General features: G+C 39.1%; 1 protein-coding gene across 1 annotated transcript; it reads left to right on the top strand.

Annotated features, from left to right (window-relative positions):
• Positions 1-389: 389 nt before the first annotated feature.
• Positions 390-24,782, top strand: RNF13 (ring finger protein 13; the record flags this gene model as incomplete). The annotated part of the gene is made up of 7 exons (XM_010075049.1): positions 390-515; positions 5,146-5,233; positions 7,167-7,257; positions 7,649-7,754; positions 10,924-11,017; positions 22,359-22,439; positions 24,159-24,782. Coding segments are annotated over 7 exons (951 nt in total), but the record flags the coding sequence as incomplete, so codon positions are not given.
• Between the last annotated feature and the right edge of the window lie 2,062 nt (positions 24,783-26,844).

Genomic DNA, 26,844 nt, shown 5'->3' with positions numbered 1-26,844 from the left:
TGTGTTAGTGCTGCTTAGGCTATGAGACTTCTGTTTTCCCGATTACTCTCCTTGGGAATAATAGTTCCACCATATTAATGGAGTATATGCAGTCCTCTTCATGCTGAATTATACTGCAAAGTCTGAGTTATGAACTTCAGATGATGTAATAGAAAGAAAATACAGTTTTTCCAAGTTTTCTAATTCTTTACAGACATGAAGATTCTGATGAATCAAAAGAAATAGTCAGGGTTGTAGCAGAAATCTTGCTGTGATATGGGGCCGACTTGATAAGAAGAATTTATTTAGCTATTATGTGAAAAGTTATAGTTTTTTCCTTATAGTTGTCTGCCAACCCTTTTGTTAAGACAAAGAGAAATGCAGCTCTTGTTTCTGTTCCTGTTTTCTAGGGATTCCTAATAAATTCAAAACCAGAGAATGCATGTGAGCCTATAGCCCCACCTCCACTGAAAGACAACTCCTCTGGTGCTTTTATTGTGTTAATTCGAAGGCTTGACTGCAATTTCGATGTCAAGGTAAGATTTTTTTGAAATTATTTTTATTTTTCCCCTCTCTGTTTTGAGGTCTTATAAAATTTACCGGTGCTTCAGAAAAATATCTATAGCTAACAGCAGGATAGATACTGATGTGAAGGGAACGGAGAATTTTATTGTCTACAGGCAGATAGAACAGTATTGAAATATTATTTAGTTTAAGATTACCTGTTTGTGAACCAGCTTACGTGGCAAATAAGGATGACGGATGCTGCAGTTTATAATAGAAAACATTCAGTAGCAGTATTGGCTTTCCTTTACCAGACCCTGTGCTGACAGGGATCACAGGGGAGCTTAGCAAACGGAGGTAACCTAAAAGCACCCAAAATCAGCAAGCCATTTTCCTGATCTGTTTTTGTTTTAAATAGCTCGATCATCTTGTGGCTTACACTGAGATGCCATGAACAGTGGTAGTGTCACAGCTGGTTGATGAGGAGAGGAAGACAGTGTGCTGCTGGGCAGAAACAGGCACAAGTGGCAGGATGGGAATGTTTTTAACGGGTACAACAGCTAGATGCTATCTTATGAAGTATTTATACTATAAAAATTTGACCTCCAGCTGAAGTGGAGTGTTCTCCGAGTTATTTTAAAAATAAAAAAATCAGGATCATTTTTGTTTTACTTGAATACATGGTTTTCTTGATAACGAACCTGATATATGGGGCAGCAGATGATGCCTTAAAGAAAAAGGGCTCTTCAATTTGTTGTTGACTTTCATGAACTAAAAGGAGATCCAATGGTATTTGCTGCTGTGTGCTATGTTCAGTTACGTGGTATTGTGATTACACATGTAAATTCTACCCAGACTGTAGATTACAGCTGTAGAGGCAGCCTCACTGCTCGTGTAGTCTGACTGCGCGTCAACCTCGGGAATGTCCCGTGTTTTGTACCATGAATCCTGTCACCCCATGTGTATAAGGTTTAGCAAGACAAGGAAGGGCAAATGATTACTTGTCTTTTTCACGTCCTCTTTGCCTGTTTAATTGCTGTCCCTAAATTGATGGAACAGTATTACTCCTGAAGACACAGTTAAAGTAACAAGTCATAATTTTTCTAGTGGAATACATTTTTAATCAGCAATACAGCAAATGCTTGTTCACCGAAAACAACTTGTTTTGTTGAAGTCAGCATTATGACTGAGCCTTCAACTTTTTTGCTCTGGTGCTAAACCGGAAAAATCACATCTCTTGCTGATCACAGAACCCTGAGATTCTGAGAAGCTTTGGAAAGCTGCTCAGCTAAAGGAAAGAGTTAAGCAGGGGGAAGACATGCAGAATTGCTTTTCCGCATAGCTATCAACTTAGTAAATGTAAACTCTTAATTTTGCACGTTTTGATTTGCCACACACAGTCCATGAGTGTTCCTTGCAGAAAGTGGAAGCTTGGTACGTTATAATCGAGGGATTTCCATGGTCAGTTCCTTAAGGGTTAGCTCACTCTAGCTCTGTGTGTAGGCATTTTTTGGTTATGTTTTGTATTTCGTGTAAAATCCATGGAAAAGTAGATGCCCACGTGTTTCTTTGTTATACTAAAAGCAAGATAGAAAGTGGATCAGAAGTTCCAAGGTGAGCACGGGTATCCCTGTACTAATTCACTTTCATATTTTGTTGTTAATAGCATTGCAATATTACATTGTGTAATTTCATACATACTGCGGCATTTTGTCCAGAAGTTTCTGCCAGGAAGTGGCGTGTGCACTGGGATGTGAGTTATATTACATACCAGCTGCTTGACTGGCAGGATGCGGATTTTTTTTAAAAAACTGCAGGGTTTTTTTTACTGCAGTTTATTTTAAAGTTCCGTCTATCCTGTTTTACAGGGGAAACTACAAATACAGGCGCATTGCTGTTTCTTCTTGTTACTGTGTGTGAATCTGTGCTAGGCCAGAACCAGCCTCTTTCCTTCCATCTCTCTCTTAACATCTAGCGATTTCTTACAGGAAAAAATATGTCATAGTAGGAGAAGGGTAAGGCTGGAAGCAAGTGGAAGCAGTTCAGTGCCTTTTGGAATGTGGCTTCTCACTTGTTACAGCTGATTTTTACTTCTGCTTGTGTTGGTGACCAGTGTGGGAAGTGACTTGTCAAGAGAGGCTGGTGCTGTGCTTTCAACTCCTGCATAATTACAGAACTTCTTTCTCCAGCCTGCATTTAGGGTCTGGTCATCAGTGACTCTCAGATATGTTGTTGACTGCATGTAGGAAGGATCACATATTTTCTGCCTACCTAAAAGGATTGTTTGGCAAAATAATCATCATGTAAAATTGTGTTGCATATGGAAAGATTTATTAGAATGGTCTGGGATGATATGTAATTTAAGTAAATGATACCTCGCTATGTTAAAACTGCCTCTTTAGTCACAAAAGCTAGCAAATACATTATTGAACATTACATCCTTTTGTGTATGTGCTATGGATATTTTCTGTAGCGATGTCATACTGGCCAAACTCCCAGCCATGCATTTATGTTTACATCTAAGCCTGATTTTTTTTAAGTATTGGGATTTCTCAGGGTGTCTGCGTTTTCCAGTAACATGGTTCTGCTGTTTGGAATATAGTTGTTGGGGGTGTGGGGAGAGAATCTGAGTTGATGGCTCTCTGAGCCATGTAACAGTAAAGAGTTGGCAGCTTGTGCTGAGGGTGCCTGGTTGTGTTTGTGCTGATGTCACTCTTTACTCAAGCAACTCTGTGTCAACTAAATACCTGGTAGGCATATTTATGTGTGGTTTTACACAAACACCACCATTTTATAATCCAATAATTAAACACAGGCCCTATGTTATGTGGCAAAGTGAACTAAAATGTTTCCTTAAATAATGTAACTGTTTAGTACCTGTCCTGCAGTGCATGTCAGTGGATAATGGACAGCTGTTAAACACCTCTTTGGCACATGATGTTAAAGAAATAAAACAAGCAATCAAAAAACATTAATACTGCATAGAAACTGTCAGTAATAACCATAGCACATTTACATGGATGTGAAGATTAAGAACCTGTGATAGCCAGGGAGCCTTAAAGCTCAGATCTCTGTGAACTTTTGTATTCCTTTATTCAGTTTCAACACTTGGTGATTCATGATGTGTTATCAGTGATGACTCTGGTACTGCCTTTCTGTGTTACAAGCTCAGATACCCAGATGTTCAGTGCCTTTAATCCTTTCCTTGCCTTACTTTTGACTGTTTTATTTAAAATGTGCATGCCATTTTTCTTGCCTATTTTTGCTGATGTGCAGCATGCAAGAGGGCTTTATATTTCAAGCTTGACATAGAGAACCATTTTCTAGAGTGATCAGTGGAATTTTTCTAGCTTTACAACTCAAGTTCCTTGTTCTTATTTGTCTCTTGAGGTCTCTTGGCTATGTGTATGTATGCATGTGTGTATATATGTGTGTGTGTGTATATATATATACGTGTATAAGTTTTTCCCTCTCCTAGTGTTGAGGGTAGAGGTCCTGAAAAAAAGCACCAGAATTTTTGCCTGGGTTTTTCAGATCTGGTGATGATAGCCTGCTGTAAAAGAGAGATGGTGGTGATTTCCTGGTGAATCAGTGTAGGACAGGTTTCCGTAAGATTGGTTTGTGTGTATGTTTGTTTGTTTTTAAGAGTGGTCCTGTAGTTGGTGTTTGACTGGTTAATAAAGCTGTTGTGATGCCATAATATGCAAATACTGCAACTGTTTTCCAATTTCAAAGGTATTTAAAGCTGTGATCTTTCGGTCAGTTGTATTTAGTGGTTGTATCTTTGCCTGTTATAAAAATATGTATGTGTATTGCAGTCTCCTTAAATAAATACATGCATCTAAATGGAAATAAAAGCTGTCACCATGTCGCATACTAGTTCAATTCAGAGCAAGTCTTTCCAGCTATAGCCAAGCTTATTACTTAGTTTTAAAGAGGAGTTGGATATGGGATAAAACCCAAATGTTCCTCAAGCTTCTCTAGTGCTTTTGGCATCTTGTGATGAGTGTTTATACTATTGTGGATGCATTAGAAGTAATGTCTGTGGTGAATAGCTGTAACTTAAGTATGTTTCCAGTAGCGATACTCACTGCAGTGGATGCCTTTTGCATGGACCTTGGGTTTTGCTTGTATTGACAAAAAACCCAGTAGGTATCAGAAATGTAACTGGTAGGCAATAGATTTGGAGTTTTTAACCCATATTTGTAATTTTCTGCTTTTCCATGAGAAAGCTTCTGATAGCTGGGCTGTCAGGTAAGATATTTCCACATCTCTAAAGGCACAGAAAGATACTACTCATGTGATTTCATGAGCTGTCAAGTGGTAATTTCTAGTTTACCAGAGTGAGTACCTTTATTTTCCATTATGGTTAAATATTATTTTTATCTACCCATAGGAAGTTTGTAATCTTTTTTTTAATATATGTAAAAACTTAACTGTCTACAGACAATATTGAATGATTTTTCTAGAAAAATAACATAATTACAGAAGTGCAAGAGTAATAATATGATTTTATTTTGAAAGGTGATATTAGTTTTATAAGTGCAAATGAAGTTCTGGTAATATTTATAGCTTCCTGAAAGTGTACCTTGTCTTAGGACAGACAGGGTACTATATTTTGAAGCAGTAGTCTTTCTAATAAGTACTTTGTGTGGCTTACAGGTTTTAAATGCACAGAGAGCTGGATATAAGGCAGCTATAGTTCACAATGTTGATTCTGATGACCTCATAAGCATGGGATCCAACGACAGTAAGTACAGGTATCACTTCTTCTCTCCTGTTTGAAAATCATTTCGCCCACTGGAGTATACGGTTATACAGTATTAAAATCAGTATAAAGTATTATGATGAACTCTCACTTAAAAAAAAAAAACCCTAAAAACTAAAACAGCAAAGCCACCACCACCACCAAAAACCACAGAAGAGCCCACCTGAACCAGAAATTCTGCTGCTTTTAGCATTTTAAAATGGGAGATGTTTGTATGAGAATGTATGTGTATACTTGTGAATTATTTGTGGAATTAAGCTTGTACTTTATCTGAGTGCTTTTTTTTTGTTTTTCCTTTAAATTATAGTTCAACTGTTCTGGGTTAAATGTTTAAATTTGAGAGATTTTTATGACTGATGTGGAAAATAGCTGATGTGTTGTTAATTAAGTAGAAATATAGGAAAAGTAAAAAAACTACACTTTTGGAAGGAAAGCAAACTTTAAAATATGACTTTTTAGTATTTGTTAGTGCTTCCATTTTGTTGTTGCACTGTTGTGTACTTTTTTCTGTCCTTTGGGCAAATGGATTCTAATTTCATATGAATACATATTATATGTACAAATTTTCACTTTTTCAGTTGGAAAAAGAACGTTTAGAGAGCAGTGTGCCATTTTCTGATTGATCCTGATGCTAGCTGTTCTGATTTTAACCTTTCATGGAGTCACAATGTTCAGAACATCTTGTAATCTACCTAAAATGTTGGGTTTGTTTTATGGTATGTGTTTTTTGTCTACAGTGCTGTTACAACTTTGTGTGACATTTCTGTATCTTGTCCAGTTTTTGAGCTTGCTCAATATGGAAAAGAACATAAATGAGAAAGCAAACAAAAAGAAAGCCTACAGAGGGAAGTAAGGACAGGTAGCCTGGGGGGAATACGGAGAAGCTGTCCGAATAGCCAGGGATCAGGTTAGGAAAGCTAAAGCCCTGAGAATTGAATCTGGCCAGGGATGTCAAGGACAACAAGAAGAGCTTCTATAGGTACATTGGTGATAAAAGGAAGACTCAGGAAAGCGTGAGCCCTCTCCAGAAGGAAACGGGAGACCTGGTGAATACGGATATGGAGAAGGCTGAGGTACTCGAGTTTTTTTGCCTCAGTCTTCACTGGCAAGTGCTCAGGCCACACCGCCCAAGTCACAGAAGGCAAAGGCAGGGAATGGGAGAGTGAAGAACCATCTGCTGTAGGAGAAGATCAGGTTCAAGACCATCTCAGTAAACTGAAGGTGCAGAAGTCCATGGGACCTGATGAGATGCAACCACAGGTCCTGAGGGAACTCGCAGATGAAGTTGCTAAGCTGCTATCCATCATGTTTGAGAAGTTGTGGCAAGCTCGTGAAGTTCTCGCTGACTGGAAAACAGGGAGAGACAGTTGCATCCAGTTTCTTGAGGCTGAAGTAAAGATGTGGGATTTGTTCATTCTCTTCTTTCTTCTTTTTGACCTTTTCTAGCCACAGCTGTTTCCAGTGTGTTCATTCATGTTTAGGATGAAAAGGAGGGAAGAAAGATTAATTAAAATTTACAGTACCAGACCACAAAATCATATAAGCTGCCAAAAATTCTGGAAATCAATGGAGCTGTGTGACTTTATCAAGTCTCTGAGTAAGAATGATGTCCTGGTTAAACTTCCTCTGATGCCTCTTTGTGTAAAAATATTTTGGTTTTATGCTCCCTTTAAATATTCCGTTAAGAACTTTGATTTCTATAGCTGCAATAAAGTCCCTAGTTATTCAGTAGGAAAAATAATACCACTTCTTATATGATGTGAAGATGTAGCATGCATATGCATCAGGCTATTTGCCATTATGATAAAACATGTCCTCCCATTGTGATAGTCTCATAATGTTTAAGTCTTATGTCTTAAAAGTGCCCATAGAGTGTCTGTGTAAAATATTTTATTTTCCTGCTTTTTTTATACAGTTGAGATTTTAAAGAAGATTGACATTCCTTCTGTCTTCATTGGCGAGACGTCAGCTAATTCTCTTAAAGAAGAATTCACGTACGAAAAGGGGTAAGTTACCTCATGCGCAGCTGTGTTATTCCTTGCATTACATTGTTGCCTCTTTTTAATATTCATAGATTTAAAATAGGATGTTGTGATGACAGAGGCTGTAGGAATTCAAGGTAAAACCTTGAACCTGAGAGTAATGGGCAGAAGGCATTTAAAAAATGAATATAAACTTCTTTCCTGCAAGAGGGTTGCCATGTATTTATCAAATGTTACTCCTTTCACTTTCATAAGGCATTAAACATATGTGTTTAGCTCTTGATCTATGTTGTTGTGCACAGCTAGGTATTTCTTTAGTGTGTCTAGTGATAACCTTTTTTTTAATTGCATTTATTCTTTAATTGTTCATTAATTTCTAACCTATTTAGAGAGTGTTATCTTTTTGTCCCCACAGTGGCCATGTTGTGTTAATCCCAGAGTTCAGTCTTCCTTTGGAGTACTATTTAATCCCTTTCCTAATAATCGTAGGGATCTGTCTTATTCTCATCGTCATATTTATGGTAAGTTCCTTCTTTTAATAACATTTTTTTGTATCAAACAGATCATCATAGAACTGTCGCTTTCAGAAGTTAAATGAAGGGAAAGGAACAGTAAAGGAATGGTGAAAACTTTGTGTGCTGTACATACCTGTAATCCTTTATTTACTCAGTACAATAAACAGGTGCAGAATCTTGGCAAAAGGATATCGGGGCCCTTAGTTATATTCCAGGTAGAACATCCTACTTAAAAAGAATTGTCCTCACTGCTGCGCTTCCAGTGCACAAGCGCTTTCTTTCCCCATAAGGAATGACCTGTCCTTGTGCTCTTGTACAGTGAGAGTATGTCCCACCTCACCAAACTTGTCCTGCTTCGTAAAAATTAGTCCCACGGTTCCACAGTGCAGGTCTCACCGTTTTGTACTGCAGGTGTAGTTAGTAGTCAGTCAGCAAGCTCAGAGCTTGTTACAGCATCTAGCATATATCTTACAGCATGTACGTTACCGTTACCTGTAGAGGTTCTCACTTGGGCACGTGTCTCCTATAAAAGGTAAAATAGCATAGCTATGTATTATTTCAGAATGCTTAGCATCAACTGTTCTGTAACGTTTTCTTAAAATATTTCTTTCTGTGTTAGTGTTTTTTGCACTGCAAGTTAGTTATTTCATGGACGATCCTGGGCACATCTGGCACAATCATAATTGCAGCAGCTCTCTGAAAACAAAGCAGAAGTGATCAACTAGAGAGGATGTAAAATCCACTAATGCTTTGACCTTTGGGTGATAACCTTGATCATAGAGGACTTTGTCTCAGTTAATTAGGTGAACATGTAGCCTTATCGTTGTACCCTGAAGGTCAGCAGTTTGAGGTAAGGGGAGATGGTATTTCTAAAGGAGAGCAGTCACCAGGGATAATATTCTGTGAACGTCTGTTGTTCTAAGACTATTGATGTTCCAACTTGAGCTTCACTAATAATCTGCTTCTAGTGCACCTAAGTTGAAAATTCAGACAATGTACTGGTTATCTAAGAAATGGAATGAGGAAGGCTGTGAAAGGAACTGTGGTATCATTTTGAAAATCGTAAGTACTGGCTTTGCATCCTATCAAAATATGGTGTGAAGCAGAGATCTGTCATTTTTCAGAAAGATACTGATTAGGGAATGAAGAGAAAGACAATAAGAGTACTTAGGGGGGCCTCTTATTTAAAGAGTGATTTAGAAGGTTACCCTTGAAGAGAAAACTTTGGAAGGAGGAAGGAACTCATGAAAACTGTAATCATGAGGAGCATGAGCTTAACATTTATCATGACCACAACTGTGGAAATTCGGAAATAAGAGATGTTTTTTACTCTCAGGATGTGTCTTCAAATTTTGCTTCAGAGTCTTTCACTAGTTCAGTTGCTTTTGGTTTTAGATGTTAAGTTAGTTGCAAAAATTCCCGATGGACTTAAGTGCTGTCATCTGCAGGTCAAGAAATGAACTAAATTGCAGACTAATTTGCACCAATCACTTCAGCAAGAAGCTGGAGTTATGCAACAAACACAAGGCTAATCCCTCTGAAAAACCACCTCTCCTTAGAATTGCAGATTTTTCCCTCACTATGAAAACAGCAGTTTTCTGCATCAAAAGTGGCATTACAGATGTTACAGGAGTAAGCTAAACAAATTTGTGAAGTGTTTGTCTTTAGGGCATAAGTGAGTTGTCTTGGCAAAAGCCATAGAATCAGTGAATGGTTTGGGCTGGAAGGGACCTCTAAAAAGTCATCTCATTCAACCCCCCTGCCATCTGCAGGATGCCTTCCACTAGATGAGGTTACTGAGAGCCCCATCCGACCTGACCTTGAACACTTCCAATGATGAGGCACTGTTCCAATGTCTTGCCACCTGCATCATAGAAACTTTCTTCATCACGTCCAGTTTCAGTATGCTGTATTTCATAGATACCTATTCTTTTAAATTTGCCCTTTAAGGGCTAGTTCTTGTATGCATGCCAGTACTCTAAATTAAAACAATTTTTACTTAATGTGTGAATTTGAGTTCCAGGTTCCAAGTAAAATATCTAGGGAAGAACCATCTGTACAATCCAAAAGGAATAAACAGATGCTAGGTAGGATTAGCCATGAGAAGGGGAAATAAATGGAAATGTAAAAAAGGACATGTCTATAAACTGATTAAAAATTTATTTTTCCAAATGTGTCCCAGATAAAAAAGCAAAGACTTTGAGAGGTGTGGATTTCTCTTCTGTCAGTGTCAATAGGTAGTCAGTGCTACCATGAATGGTTCCTTCCATGTTGTAGAATCATGCTGTAGAGAAAAACTAGACAGGAATCAGGAGAAAATTATATATTTTATATATATGGTCCTAATGATACTTATCCATAATATACACACAGTCATACTTTTAAAAAAATAATCTGTTGTGAAGTATATCAGTGCCTTTCAGGGATTCCTTAAGTAGGAGTTACTAATGTTGTTTATAATATTAGTACTCTCTGTGTTTACCTTATCCACAGTGTAGGTAGCTGTAGAGCACCTCTGCAAATTTCAATAGACTTGGTAGTGTGTGTGCTTTGGTTAAGGCCATTTTTTGTTCGTTTGTCATCATATTTGAAAAAGAATGCCATATCACAGATGCTAGAACTAGAATCTGAACAGAAATAGCATTAGGGACTCAAGAAAATGGAAACACAATCTTTAGTATAGCTAAAGACAGCAAGTAACTGTGGCTTGAAGGAACCCCTTTACTCTTCTCCAAACTACATCTAGATACTATGAAAACATTTCTGATCAACATGGCAATAATCCTCTAAAAGAGTTGTAATAATCTAAAACTGCAAGCAAAACCAGTCAAACTTAATGAATTGTGTTTTTCTCTGAAATGTACCATTCCGCTGTATATGAGCCTTGGTAGAGGATTGCAGCAGTGGCCATTCTTTTATATATGTGGACATAACTTTTTGTTTTTCCTTTTACCTTTCCAAAAAGCGCCTGTGTATTCTCAATTTCAAGTGCTGTGGTCATCAAGAACATCCTTCAGGCTTGTTTGGCTTCATCCTCGAGTCCAGGCAAGGGTAGAGTGATTCAGTTTGAGCTGGGGTTCCCTTTTGACTAATGTACTGTGAAGACTCATAAATCAAAACTTTTGTTGTTCTTTTAACTTACTGTTCATGGTGTTTTATTTATGTCTGTTTCCAGATCACAAAATTTGTGCAAGACAGACACAGAGCAAGAAGGAATCGGCTTAGGAAGGATCAGCTTAAGAAACTTCCTGTACATAAATTTAAGAAAGGTGAGTGGATCGTTCTTTGTCTAACTAATTAGACCCCATTGTGTTTAACACCAAAAAAACCTTAAATTGAGGGGCTTTGTAGTTTTGGAAATAATTTTCAGTGCACTTGAAATAGATAGTTGAGTTTGGAGTGAAAGCACAAAGAAGTTTGGCTTGACCCTGCTCTCACTGAAATAGAGGAGTTCTAGCGTTTCTTTAATGGAAGCAGAGCAGGCACCATATGCAGAGTGTGGCTGAGAATTCAAATGTTGCTTAATGTACTTCAAAATCAGTACAGAGTCCACAAAATTTATTTTTGTGCTTTCCTTAACAGTGACCACAGCAGTCAGTCGCTGTGCTGCGTTATCTCCATTGTTTGTCTGGAAACCAATAAATACCAGTGGCACATAAGTTGCCTGATATTGTAGAGACTCTGAAAACTAAACTATCTTGCAGGTATAATTTGTCTGCTTTTCTAGTGGAGCGGTCCTTTCATTCAATCACAATACTTCTGTGAGGGCAAGAGCGATTGAAATTTAATGTCAAAATACTTGCTGTTGTGATTCTTCGTAGTGATTAATTTTAACATCTAATTACAAGGTAGTAAATAAAGCTGTAGTAAGTTACTTTTTTCAATGGAATAGAAAAGCTGCCTTACATCTTTCTCTATTTTAGTCTGCTCGTTAAAAGTAGAAAAAAAACCTGCTACATTTCATCTACATTTTGTTTTTTAAATGTGTTACCATTTTACCATCTGATTGTTCATTCATACAAGCTATTGCAAGGTTTGAGAAGAAAAGGTGTAAAAAGTGCTTAATTGAAATGATTGATTATTGCATAACTCCTGTCAATAGAGCATGCATTTGCCGAGGCACAAAGACCACGTTAGGGGATGTGCCTGGATCAAAGGATAGGACCACTGACTGTTCTTTGCCCGTGATAAAGCCAACCTGCATTATTAATGACACTGCTCTTGCTTTGTGCAAAGCAGATGTTCAGTTTGAGCGGATACAGTTTTGTGCAGTGTCAGTCAGCCTCATAGCAAGAGAAGGGAAAAAGTGTTTTCCTCTACAGGGTTGTCTGAACCTTGCTAATGACCCATTGGTATGGATTTAAAAGTAACTAAAAAATTGCCTTAAGCCAATAAAGCTAATACTAATTTTGTTTCCTCTTATTGATCCCCTATGAAATCTAATTAGAATACAAAGTAAATTATGTTGTACTTTAAAGAGAAATTTGCAAATAAAAAGTTGCTTCAAGAAGGTTAGTTAATGTCTTTTTCAGGTCGTTGTGTGTGTCTGCAATAACTGTCTCAGAATTACATGACTAAGTAGCCAGTGTATGAAAGTATCTTGTTGCTGGTTTTGTCATTCTCCTTTCCTCTTGCTGAATCGCACATGATGTGAGTTGTTTCGAGCTCAGTCATTGTAAAGTAAGCCAGGCTGTGAATACGCAGGTATCCACTGCACTTAGTGGCTTACAGAAAACAGAACAAAAAGCTTTTTTTTTTTTTTTTTTTTTTCAGTTAGGATGTCAGTTTCTTTAGGTGAATGATCACTTTGATTCTGCTGATATGAAATTAATCCTTTGTATTACTTTCTTCACCATTTGACCCGGTACTTGCAGTGAGCTGTCTTTGGCAATTACAATAAAAATACATCGCTTCATGGCTTCTTTGTGAAAGATGGGATTTCTCAAGACGTTATTGTGACATCTGTTCACTTCAGTCTTCTTGATGATGCATCTTACCTTTTACTTTGGAAGGATAGGTGAAAGCAACTCCTGTGGACTGTAATCCTGTTTTTAGGAATGCTGGATTTTCCTCTCTCTCCAGCGTGTTCTTAAACATCTGTTGGTATTGAAACAGATTGAAACATTAATCAACTACTGAGGCTAAGACATCATAGAGAAGAACCAGTATCTATCTTGCACTGCATTTTGATAATGAATCAATGCCCAATGAACGGGTTCACTGTACTGCAAAAGGGTTTTTAAGGGAAAGCTGGCTTTAGTGGATTTCTAGGATTTAGTAGGTTGACAGGCAAACGATGATGAAATGAAGATGATGGTTCTGTGGGTGATTGCACTCTCACATACCTGAAGAGTTATAACACGGGAAATACATGAACCATCTTTAAACAGGATTTGAGTCAAATACCACTAACGCATGGGAATTTTTTACTGATTTCGGGTAGGCTTTAGATTGGGCACTGATCATTCTCTCATGAGTAAAGAATGCAGTAACAAAAGATGTGGCATTGCCTGTCTTTGCAAAGTCCTAATGAACAAGCCTCACCTTTGAGTAATTCCACAGAATGCTGTGTGCCCTTTGTTTACACTGAAAGAGTTGTGGGGCAGCTGTTGTGTTGATTCCTTACAAAATGGATTACGTTGTGGCCATGGAAAGGTCAGTGGGAGTTGAGATCTTTTGTATGATGTCTTTATAACAAAAGTGAAGTTGGCAAAAGAGACAAATCAATTTAATGTGCCTGTAATTTAATAATTAGCAAATATGAATATTCTGAAGAATAATAGTTTATAGAAAATACAGGCCAGAAATTTTGTGAACTGGTATGTATTGTAGAATTTATTTTCAGAAATATATAATTATTTCCAAGCTGGCTTAAGTTTGCACTAAAATGGAGTCTAGGCCAAGACTGAAAAGATTTTTAGATCTTAACTGCAATGAAATGACAGTGTAACCTCTCACTCTTGAAAATAAAAATAAAATATTGTAAATTTAGTGAGGATAGAATGTTGCGAAAGAAAGTTGTATGGCTGTATTACTAAGAAAGTAAACATGAACAAAGCTTTTTTTTTTTTTTACATTGAGCATTGAAAGTTAGGATCCTGAATGAGTGTTTAGATACCTGATAAATTATCCAGAATTTGGAGTTGCTACATCCACAAGCCTTCTGAAAATGGAGCTGTTTGATTAGGTGTTGAAATAGGAAAGAGCTTAACTTTATGCAGTCAGCTTTGAAGTGCTTTATGTACACGTGGAAAAAAGCCCCAATGTATGTGACTGTAAGAGTACATGTTATTTTAAGCAAATGCATATTTTAAAGTATCATGTATTGAATTTTTGTGTACATATATTCATATGCAGATTGATACACGTGCCTGAGCAATAGTGGGAAATAAATCTATCTCAATGCCTTTTAAAAATCTGCTCCAGAGTAAGTGCAGTTCTACAGTTTACTACTATTCCTAAATTGATTTTTTTTTTTCCCCCTGCGAATGGAATTATAACAGGTCAAATTACTGTTCATTACTCACCCATCTGCCTGACTGCACGGTACAGTTACGGTCTAATAGAGAAAAGAAGTCATAAGGTCTAGCAAAGTCTCGGCAGTTTTATGTTTGCATTTTTCAGTGTTCACAGCTATGTGGGATATATGTGGATGGCTAATCTGTGTTTCTGCAAATATTTTTTAATTTGTATTTGCCAAGTAGTTAAAAGGTGATTTTGCTTACTAAAGACTTTACACGCACAGTTCATTTAAGCAAGTTACTCAATTTTGCAGCAATTTCCATACTTTTTTTCACAATTTTTTGTGGTTCTGATCCACCTTCTAAAATAGAGTAATGGGTATTTGCGAAGAAGGTGTCTGCAAATTGTCCTTTTTAAAAATAAAATCCTTCATTCTTTGAGGGGCATGTAGTAATGGAGATGAAACCGACTTGGAAACTAGTCCTGGAGGCTCCAGGGTGCACAGAGAAATTATCTGGGCTGGTCCTCACTGCTCTGTGGGCTTGCCTCCCTTCCCCAAGCCCCAGTGAGAGCAGGAATCTGGGTGCAGAGGAGGGGTGCTGAGGGCTTGCTGCAGATGACGGTGCAGTAAGAGATGGGCTGTGACGCTGGTAGGGTGGCTGGGATGCGTGGACTGGACGAGAGGTGGCGGAATGTCTCTGTTGCAGTGAGACAGTGTGCTGTCAGAGAGATCTGTGGCCTCTGTGTTTGAGAACTTCAGCATCAGCCTTATTGAGAAGACTTTATCTGTAATTACCTGGCCTACAGAGGATGTGGTGCTTTACCAGTGCATCCTTTTTTTCTGGATGAGCTGTTGTTCGTTTGCCAGGGGATGCCTTAGTGAGATGAGCCTGCTCAAGAAGAGTGTCCTGTAATTTTTTCAAAGACTTTTTTCCCCACTAGTCATTCAACTTCTACAAGAAAGAGAGCTGTATTATTTCTCTCTTTTTTTTTTTTTTCTGAGATATGCTGCCGTGACAGTACTGAGTGATGGTTAACATTCATTTTCTGTGTTGAACATGACAGTAATGTGCTGGTGATAAATGGTCATCAACATGGCTGGGGTAACAGAAACAATTAATGCCATAGCAAAAGAGGAACTCATTTTTTAAAAAAGCTACAGCTGAAATGTTTCAGTGTTCCATTAGACAAAAACTCGTACTTCAGTGATGCAGTTCTGACAGTGATGGACTCCATTTCATCCCTCTGACTTTTCCTACCTGTCTGTGAGGTTTTTTTTCCTCTCTCCTGCTTTCCCTTTATCTTCTCCTATTGTTGTGTAGTAACTGTCAGGAAAAGTGTGTGTTTAAGTGGTTCTCATGTCCACTGTGCTTATTTCTGAAATGCCACGTTACATCAGTGTTATTTTCCAGTGGCAGTCATCAGCTTTGCCCTTATATTGAGTAAGATATATTAATATAAAATAATATGAACCACCTTTCACAGACTTTCTGTGCCCCCACAGAAGCCCTTGGAATTTAATTTTTGGGAAACAAATGCGAATTTGGTTTGAATAATGGATTTCTGTTATTTGGAGAATAGACCTATAAACTGAGGGGTCCTGAGGTACAACATCTACCCTGATGTACTGCATGCCAAGATAAAATAATTATAGTCTCTATCCACTTTCTTTTCCATCCCTATAAAGTAAGATTGAGAATACTTACTCCTTTGCAGTGCTCTTGTAGAAACTGAATACTTAATGTTGCAATGCTCTATCAATACTGTGTTTTTTAATTAGTCTTCCTTTTATTGCCTTTCTGGTTTAAAAAAAATGGAAGCAATGTAATTCATGCATGTGTACTAATCTCTGTAATTTACCTTTGCTGATAGTGAAGCACATAGCAGATGTGCTCCTTCATGTACCTCTGCAGTCTTGCCTTCTTTCTTTTTTTCCCCCTGTCAAACCACCAGCTTTAGCAAACCTGTAATTTGAACAATTTGCTGTCTCTCTGTTAATTGTACCTGTACTGCTGGCTGTCTGGTTTATTTAGTGCGATCCATAATTATGCAGAAGTCAGGTAGTAGGTAACACAAGACCTTGCTGCATTAGAGATCAGTCTGTTATTTCATAGATGCTAAAAACTATTCACACCTACCTTACACCCACAAATAGAGAAATCCTTTTAATAACGTGAAGAACTCGCCTTCTAAGGATATCTTAGTGCCTTGGTTTAGTATCTGCTATATAACTGAGCACTACTTAAAATATTTTGTTGGTTTTATACCTTTGAAAGGCAGGAAGGATAGGAGGTTTTGTTCTGTGGGGTTTTTTTTCTCTTCTTTTAAAGTGGAAGCGTTAGGCACAGGCAAAAGATGGATTAAGTAGAAATTGTGTCACGGCCATCATAAAATATGAGAAATCAGTTGTAACCAATATTTTGGTAAAATGGGAGGGCTCATTTTGTGTTTCTTTCTTTATTTGGGGAGTTTAGGTTGTACAGGGAATACAAGCGCAAGCCTTATGAATGAGGCAAGAAAAGAGTTGTATGCAAGTAGGCTTCCCTTACCACTGTCCAAAGATCTATCTAGTACCACAGTGGATAGCCCTTCACATGCTATACCTTCCTTCTGTTTTAATCTTAATAGATGCCAAGTTTCAATTTTGTATATAGTACTTTTGAAACATTGAAGTGCCTAATAAAAGCATTTTATCAGAACAGCAAAAATGACAGTCATGGTTCTGCGTAAGATCCTGTTCCCTGTATTTCCACCCTGTACAAGAGAGATTCTACATCAACACCAGGTGTTACATGTGTTTTTAAAAAATTGACAACACCTTTAGAAGAGCCCAGAACTGTTTCTGTGAACATGCTTTATACTGAATTTTACTAAGTCTACAGAATGTTTGCTGCTATAGACTTCAGAGAATTGTGTGCACAACAAGAGGGGATCCTACAGTAAAATGATTCTCTGAACTACAAAAATCAGTCCATTTTGATTTTTCTTTTACATCCCAGTCAATGGTATTTCAACATGGGAGTGATTCAAAAGGCATTGCTAAAATGCAGCTAAACACAAATTCAAGTAAATTAAACAGCTGTATTGCTAATGAGCTGGTTCGGTTCTTAGCTCACGTTTGTTAACATCTGGAAAGCAAGGATCGCAGAAACCCTAGATCAAGGCAGAGGAGTACTTGCCTTTAGTTCTGGTAATGTGGAATAGAAGCTGTGTCCTTATTTAAAAGCTGAAGCTCCAGTTATTTCTGTACAAATGAGAAAGTATTTAAACACGATCCAGACTAATCGTGTGAGTTAAAGATTGTTTACAGACTAAATGGGGAAACTGTTACACTGCATTTATTTGACTGACAGTTTTCTGCATTTTTGGAACTAAAAAGGCTGAAGTTTTGGGTTTTTTTCACATCTATAAAAAAGTGTTGGTTTTTTTTTTTGTGAAGTATATTGTTATGCAGTTAATGAAAAATCCTAGTCAGGTTGCTTTTTAGAACTTTGTCTTAGGTTTCTTTACGTTTGTGCTTTATTTATTAATTATCTTATTCTGAACACACAAACAGAAAAATAGTACATCTTTGCCTCTTTTCTGTTACTGAACAACTTCATTTTGCTGAGTCTCTTTCCCCGAAAGCTGAGTTTCATGTAATACTCAAAATTTGAGCTGGCAATAGCGATTCATCTTCTGTGCCTCTCCACCTCACTGATGAGTCACTGGTGTTATTTCTGTTGGTTTTCTGCAGCTTCCTTGGAAAGCTCAGCCTGTTCGTTGCTGGTGCAAGCTCTTAATTTTCCTGCTGTGATGTACTCGGTCTCCTTACATGTACTAAACAGAGAGAACAGCCGTGCTGAGTTGCATATGAAAGTACGTTCTTCTCTGAAAACTGACTCTAAATACCTAACATAGCTACTTTTGCCATCTGTAGAAAAGTACTGGGTTTAGTTAGCATGGTATCAAAACAAATTTGGAGCCAAGTTTTCAGAAATTCTCTACTGCCATGTAGTTTCATTCCAGTAAAGGGAAAGCTGTGCTACTGTTTGAGCTTTTGTGTTGAAAGGATGTCTCTTGGGAGTAATGCAAAGTCTGCCTGCTTCCTTCATTTGGGAAAGCTCATGACCCAAATGTGGGCCTGCTGCAGCTACACATTATTCAAATCCGTACTGTTCTTTCCACCTTTTTGCCAAAACAACACCTTGACAACTTGTGGATTATGTCAACTCTTTAGAGCAAGCTTGGAGCCTGAACTGTGCCTCTGTTTTGTCCCCAGTCAGAGGGGGATCTCAGTCTCACGTATGTAATCTGGATGTGGGAAGTAATGTGGGAATTGATGTGGGGGGAAAAAATCAAAAATCTGTGCTAAGCAGTGTTGTGTCCCAGATTAGTGTGTGTGATACGTGTATGTCGAAAGGTGAACTAAGTGCTTACGAGTTCTTGTGGCTATCAGCACATGTCAGACGTGTGCACCGAAGTGCAACATCTCCAATGTCGAACCTCAGAGTGATGTGCAGCAATGAAGCTTTAGTGCAGGGGAGAGCCCAGAACAGACTTGATAGAAGTTTACTGGGAGAGGAGTAAGGGTGACCCTGTGGGGAACGAGAGCAGAGAATTGAGTTGTGAGGGTGACTGGTGAGGTGATGCTTGTGGTATCGATGGGGCTCGGGTTGGGTGGAATCTGGAAGGAACTGGAAGAGGTTGGAAGGAGATGGGGAAAGCTGCCCGGAGGGGCCCTGGGAACAGGATGTGCCATCTCACTCCTTCATTCCTTTTCCTTGAGGTGACAAGTTCACAAAGGTGTGATTTTTCTTCCTGGAGTCTCTGCCTTGCTGTGTGCCTTTTCCCATTAGTACTGTGGGATAGACACCCCTAGGACACTGCAGGCTGTGTCTGGGGTGCCCATCCCCTGGGCAGGGGGACCATGCTATCTCTGTTTCCCGAGGCACTACTGGTGGTGCTTTTCCTTACCACAGTGTGTAGGCAGGATGCAGGCGGCCCAGCACCGCCTGTTGAGCAGATGGCTGCACTTACGATAGGATGTACAAATGCGCCTTGGGTCATTTGACCCTGTAACTATCCAGTCCTGCAACCACACACGCTGGTCAAGTGACAGGAGAGCTTGCTGCTCAGTCTGCTGGTGCGCATGCTTCTAGCCCTGTGACAGGGAGGACTTCATAGGGGGAGAGGCAGGCTGAGACAGACGAATTTTTTTCTGGTTCACTGTAGTTTGGGCATTTAAAGAACGCTTGATGGTCAGCAGAGTGTGCAGCAGCTGCTTGTGAAGAGACAGCGCAGTACAGGGCAGCGTTACGACAGTAACGTTCAGTTGTCCAGTGTGCTAATGGCCTCATAGGAGAGGTACCACCTGGAAGTAGTGAATAGCAGCACTGTGTGTGTCTGGGTTGCAAGAGGTGTGTGAAAGAAGAGTCCACCAACTTTGCAGATACTGTGGCTTTGTGCATGTGGCCAGAACTTTTTCAGCCTTGACAGAGCTGAGCAGATACTCATCCCAGCTCATGTCAAAGCAAGGGACTCATTGTTTGTTTGCAATTGTTTATAACTGATCGGCTGGAAAAAAAGTATTGGCTAAAAATTCCCAAGGATGTAATCCCTAAATGGATGCACTTGCATGTGATAGGACTGAATTTCATACATGTACCATTATGCCAAATTTACAGATTTTTCTGTGCTATGCCAGTTACCATCTTGATGATACCTACTTGTTCATGTCTCGTGTATGTATAATTGATGCGCTCCTTGTTTATGTATCAATATTGTTCCAAAGCAATTTTGTAAAAAGACAATGGTGGTAACTCCTCCAGCCTAATGAACTTCTGATACCACCAGTAGCAGCTTCCATTTATTCAGCTCCCTCTACTAATCCTTGCTAACCTTACCGACTAGGAGCAATCATTTTACCCAGAGAACTTTACTGAATGTTGTACTAAAGTCCACACAAGTAAGGTGTGCCGTATTTCTTATTTCTAGAAATCAGTTTGCAAAGGCATTGGCTGCCTTTGCTATGGCCATGCTATATTTGATCCCCTTCTCTCTTTCTTTTACGTAGCTTATAATTTATAAATGCCCTAATTTATGTGATGGGACGCTCTGGAAAGGGCATTCTCCTCCCCTTCTGTTGAGTTTGTGTATACTTCACAGAAGAGAGTCCTGGATTCAGAGGGGCAAAGAAGGCACCAGAAGGTTCAAGACTTTCTGTCCTTGCCCAGAGAGAGAGAGATGTCTTTGAATCTATATGTGTTGAGAGAGGTGATTTAGATTTAAGAAACATACCCTGGCTTTGTATTTATTCTGTCATGGCTTTGTTCTGCTTTCTACTCTTTTGTCTTTTGCCAACATCTCTAGGCTGTTCTCTTCACCAGTTTCTCCACCCCTTTGCTGACAAAAACATATATATCTTTTGTATACCTAACTGTGAAAAGTATTGTATACGCATGAAACTAAGAGATCTGCAAGAAATGTTGTTATTCAGGATATCGCACCACCATTGAAAAGTTAGGCTAAAAAGGAAGAGCCTTCAACTGTCTTGAGAAACACCCATGCACACATCCTGTATGTACACGTTTGTGGAATAAGGTCTGATGAATTGCCTGAAGTTTTCTAGCACCAGCAGTTGTACCAGATGTTGGTAAGGCTGAAGGCTGCTGGACTTTATTTTTGAAGCTAAGGAAAGAAAGATGGAATAAGAACAAGGTCAGCACTGGCAAGGCCACATCTGGAGGACTGTCCAGTTCTTGGCTTCCCAGTACAGGAGAGGGTGAGGTACTGGAGAGAGTCCAATGAGAGGCCATGGTGATGGTTAGTGCCCTGGAGCATCTCTCCTCTGAGGACAGGCTGAGAGCTGGGACTGCTCAGAGATGGCTCAGGGGGATCTCTCCAGGGTCTATAAATACCTGAAGGGAGGGTGCAAAAAAATGGAGCCATGCTCTTTCTGGTGGTGCCCAGTGACAGGACAAGAAGCTTATTGAAATATTGAATATAAATATTCAAGGACACGCAGGTTAGGAGGAGAAGGTTGACACTGAAAATGGTGGTATTTTACAGCTTTTTTTGCAGTACCTTCATTTGTGAAAAGGATCGTGCTGGGTTTGGTTGGGATAGAGTTAATTTTCTTCAAGCAGCTTGTATGGGGCTAGGTTTGGATTTGTGCTGAAAAGAGTGTTAGTAACGTAAGGGATGTGTTAGTTATTGCTGATCAGCGCTTGCACAGTGTCCAGGCCTCTTCTGCTCCTCACCCTGCCCTGCCAGTGAGCAGGCTGGGGGTGGGCAAGGGGCTGGGAGGGGACATGGCTGGGACAGGGATATTCCATACTGTAGGATGTTGTGCTCAGCAGTAAAAGCTGGGGGGAAAAAGGAAGAAGGGGGGGATGTTTGGAGTGATGGCATTTGTCTTCCCGAGTCACTGTTATGCCCCTTTTTACCCTTTGAGTCTCTCCCCATCCCAGCCGGGGGGAGTGAGCGAGCGGCTGCTGGGCTGAGCCACACCAGGTTCAACCACAGCAAGGGCATAACCTGCTGGTGTAACTGCACACTGTGGAGGGCCAGTGTCTTCCAGGAAATTGGGATAAAACATTAGGATTGATGACTCATGATAAAAATGAAACAGGAATAGAGTGACTTCTAAAAAGTGTTTTATATTTTGGTCATACAATGTATCCCAACTGTGTACATAATGTCAGTACTGTCAGTAATGTATATCTTATTTGTGAGGTTTTAATTTCAAAGCAATGTAGACTTTTTCCTGTGACTAGCCTATCATTATTATTCTGCTTTTTTACCTAGTTGCCTTTGTTGCTGTTTTTATTCCTGAGTTTTCTCAATAACTTATTACTCCCTGTAAAGTGAATCCTATATTTTAAATCCTTTTATCTTACTAAGAATGATAGAATATTATGGAGATAGCAATTCACACAGTTTAAAACTTTTATTAACCTGAAGGGAAGATGAATGAGCTGTTGTCCTAATAAGGAGAGAAATATAGCAAAGTCAACTTCATACAGCTTCAAAGAACCTGCCCCTTGCATAGCCAGGGAAGAGTAACAGCTTCTTCAACCTGTGAAGATAACCAAGAGAACCTGCATGCATGTGTTTGAAGAGGTCTGTTGCAAATCTTTTAAACTGATTCTCAATTATGTGCTGTAGGAGATGAATATGATGTCTGTGCCATTTGTCTGGATGAATATGAGGATGGAGACAAGCTCAGGATCCTTCCATGCTCTCATGGTAAGCGGCTGTATTTTAGGTTTGGTATTGGTATAAAAACAGCTCTCTAAAAGACCATGTCTAAAAATCATAGTGAATATGTTTGTTGATTGATTTATAAAATTTTTTTTGCTAATATGCAGGAGTGTATATACAAATTGGGAAAAGAGTATTTTTTTCTCTTTCTAAAAGCAAAAAAGGCTGGCATTCCCACTTGGCATTTTTCTTTGGATGTACACGATAGAAAATCTGGGCTTGATGGTGTCCCCTAAATGTCTGTATTTAACAGGGAAGCATATTCCAGAGTTACTTTTTACATTTAAAAAAATGGGCTTTCATGTTCTCAAAGACAAACCATAAAACAGTTCAGCTATCAGTGACATGGAGATACGGATGAAGGGATACAGTCTGTCCCGTAGCCTGAAGCCATACAGACCTCTGCCGTGGCTGCACCTGGAAGTCAGTGTCGTCAGTGCAAAAATTGGTGGAGTATTTTTACTGTGACAAGTTGTGCACTGTCTGCAGTCTTTCTCAAATACAGTCCCCTGCAAAAGGTGTATCTAGCAGTCACATCTGTGTCTGTGCCAAGACAAGACTGCTCTTAACTGCATGCGAGTACAAGAAGTATTTTGAGAGCTTATATCTAGAAATCTGGAAGAGGTCTGGGCCCAAGAGTGTCTCTAAATTTAATTTTTTTTATAGAAGCTGTGTAAAATCTATCAAGAAAGACAGGATTCATCCTGCCTGGTGTGAGAACCTCCCTCTACTGCCGATTCCATTAACTATTTTAGAACTGCTTTGGCTGGATGCAGTTTTACCCACCTTTTTCTCATTGAATTCCTGCTCTGACCAGGCACTGCAACAGCAAATGTCATCACTAAGAGATTTTTAAAAAGTAGCAACTGATGTCCCAGCCTTACGTCAACAGCAAACACAGCAGATGACAGACTGAGCTTTGTAGATCCTCATTCATAAAAAGAATTTAAAAACAGGCTGACAGGGAGTTCTCAGAAGAAAGAACAAATCTGTAGCAGCTGACCCAGCTAGGGACTGCAAAGCTAACTAAACCTGGTCACCAGTATCAAAGATTGCTGACAGATAAACAGACAAAAAACCCCAAACACCACCATCAGGTCCTGTGGAGAACATGCTGCTAATGTGCTGGAACAGATAATAAACACAATGCACTTGCCCTTGTCCCCAGCTCTTTGCCAGATAGAAGTCTCTTGATAAGCAGAGCTAACTTTTTAATACCCTAAGACACTTTACAAGACTTTTTTTAAAAAAGGCCATATAGTTGCAGTGCCAACTGCAGACCCAATTTAAAATGCACAAAATCATGCAGTAATTTTATTTAGTAACAAGGTGCTTCAATACAGTCTTGGAGGAGATCAGAAGCATTATGAGGGTAATGGTGGTGGGCATGTGTGCTGCAGGGTAGCCATAATTCCTCGAAGCTTTTAAAGTCGATTTCGTCAGACATGGCCCATTTGCAGGGCTGTTCTCAGATTTATTCAGTAGAGGAAATAGGCATTTATTGTATATATCTGTATGTCTGAGATCCTAATCTATTAGGCATTTTGTGCATAAGGATAGACAGTCTACATGCCGACAAACTTGTAACTAAAATTCTGAGTTGAATTTTAAAATTCTCCTGTTACTAAACATAAATATAGTTTAGGAGGTTTCCTTGTCCTTTTCACTTAGATAACCATGTCCTTGTATTTTGTTTTCTAACAGCGTATCACTGCAAGTGTGTGGACCCGTGGCTGACAAAAACAAAAAAAACATGTCCTGTGTGTAAGCAGAAAGTGGTCCCTTCTCAGGGGGACTCTGACTCTGAAACAGACAGTAGTCAAGAGGAGAATGAAGTATCTGAAAATACTCCTTTGCTCAGACCATTAGCCTCAGTCAGTACTCAGTCGTTTGGGGCTTTGTCAGAATCTCATTCCCATCAGAACATGACTGAGTCCTCAGAGTATGAGGAAGATGACAATGACAATATTGATAGCAGTGATGCAGAAAATGGAATAAACGAAGAAAGTGTAGTGGTTCAGCTCCAGCCCAACGATGAAAGGGAGTACAGAGCAGCAAATACTGTTTGAGACTACTAGTGATTAATAGTTTATGAACAAAACAGTTCTTAAGGCTATCCTTTACAAACCTTTGCGTAGGGAATATATTTTAATCTGTAATCCATTTGGTTTACTTCAATAGGAGCAGCAGTTCATGTAGTAGTACTATGGTTAAATCATTACAGGTAGATTTATTTTTGATTCAGGTATTCAGTCACACATTCTGTCTTCTCAAAATGAACAGTTTAACTGGACTTCACAATGCTAATGAATAATGTTAATAGTTTATATCTCACAGACTCTAAATGTATCTTGTTGAAATGGGATTTATCTGGAAGTATTTTTTTTTTCCATTTTGTAGCTACAACTGGGTCATACTGATAGCAATATTGATTATGTGTATGGTATGTGTTACCCCTTAAGCCCAAGGAAAAAATGGTTTTGCATGTTTCTATAGAGTTTTCCTAAAAACTGTCACCACTACTGAAAGAAAAATGTAGAACAGATCCATATTCGATGTGCTGGTGTATCAAAACAAAGCAGGAGAAACTCCACTTTTATCTCCAAGCAGGGATTCCAAACAATCCTTGGGAGGTTGCCACAGGCCACAGTAGCTGAGTTTAAGCAGTTCCATGGAGCAATTCCTAGGATGAGGAGACTTAGAATAGATGTTCAGTTTTGAGCAATTCACAAGGTAAGATCCACTGTAAACGCATTAATTTTCCCTACTTGCTACGATGATGTAGTCTGGTTTCCATGATGGGGGGGGGGTGACCAAAACGGGGGGGTTTGTTCCACATAGAAAAGTTCTATGTAGAAAAATAATTCTAAGTATTCAATTGATCCTCAACTCGTATACCTCTTACTAAAGAGCATTTTATGCTGCGTTAGTCTGATAAACTATGTATATAGAAAAATTGTTCTTTTCAAATTTCTGATTTGAAAAACAAGTGCTTATAACTGTTTAACAGAACTCAGTGCTTACCAGTGTATCATGAAAAAGGTAAATGATATCTAATACCTCTGTAACTATGTAGAAAGTAAAAACAAACATAATCAAAATGCAGAGATTTTTTTTATATGGCCTTGAATAAGGAAAGATTGAAAGAATGTTAATAAACATGTTTTCCACTTTCAGTATCAAAAGGGGTTTATTGAGCTTTTGCGTTACTTACATTCATTTTGTACATTTATTACTAAGGTTGAAGTATTTGTAAAGATACGGAACAGGCAGCAGTTCAGATCCCTTCGTGAACATTAACCAACCCTGCGCTGTAAGTCACTTACAGAGGACTGTGCTGGTCAGTCCTGTCTGTGGTAGGACTAATTTTGTTAATTTTTAGTTTGAGGAGAGGTGTGGATCAGTTGGGGTCTGTACATGTAATTTGTAGGGGTGCTGTTCATATTTCCTGCGCCCCATGCCAGCACCACTAGAGCTGCAGTCCGTGAGCCGGTCGGTGCTCTGGAAGTCGGGAAATGCCGAATCTGGGGCTGAGGCGATTGCAGGTGAGGTGCCTCCGTTTGTTATTTCTGACCTAATACTCGGTGCAGCTTCACCTGCCTTGCTCTGACTGGCAATGGAAATCAACTCTCTGGGACTGGCCAAGGTATTTCTCAGAACGACGCATGGTAAAGGGGTAATAATGGAAGAAGTACTCATCCCCAGACCACTGCCACCAGCAATCCGTGGAGTTAATTACAATGTGTTACTGTCACTGTGTAAAATTCTCCTTCCATTTGCGTATGTCTGGTTAAGCCCACATGTGAAAACTGATTTCTGAAAACTGACTCAGCTGAAAGATGTTTCTCAGAACAGGTTCCTGCTGTTGGTGCGTTGTGAGCATGTGTCTATTCGTAGTTGCATTTCGGGCATCCCAAAACCCAAAGAGATCCAGAACCATGAACTGAAGTAGACATGATAACCTGTGTGATGTGTAACCCTGGTTGTAGTATTTGCTGCAATGACAAAAAGTAAAATAATGCTCTTTTTGTCAGTTTCTCACCTGCTGCTCTCCATGCTATGCAGATGCATGCAGCAAAGGATATACGGTTTTCATACTAGGCATTTTTTTAAAAAAGGTTCCATCTTCTAAATTTCCTAATGGCATTAATGTAAACTTTATTTTAGCGGGCCTTGGCAGTAACCATTGTAGTGCTACTGCCCCGCCACACCTCCCTTGTGCCATAGACACAGGTTACTTGTCTGTTGCTGTTGTCAGTGAGAATGAAAATAGAATTCATTATTAGAAATACTTTGGAAGTTTAAGTATCTCTGAGCATTTCTAAGTAGAATTTGTACATTGCATTACAACTTGCTGGATAAATCTTCTGCCTCAAAAGGTATGGCCTGT

The sequence above is a fragment of the Pterocles gutturalis genome, unplaced genomic scaffold (assembly GCF_000699245.1).
Source record: "Pterocles gutturalis isolate BGI_N339 unplaced genomic scaffold, ASM69924v1 scaffold5387, whole genome shotgun sequence".
Lineage (NCBI taxonomy): Eukaryota > Metazoa > Chordata > Aves > Pterocliformes > Pteroclidae > Pterocles > Pterocles gutturalis.
This window is presented reverse-complemented; position numbering and strand designations above follow the sequence as displayed.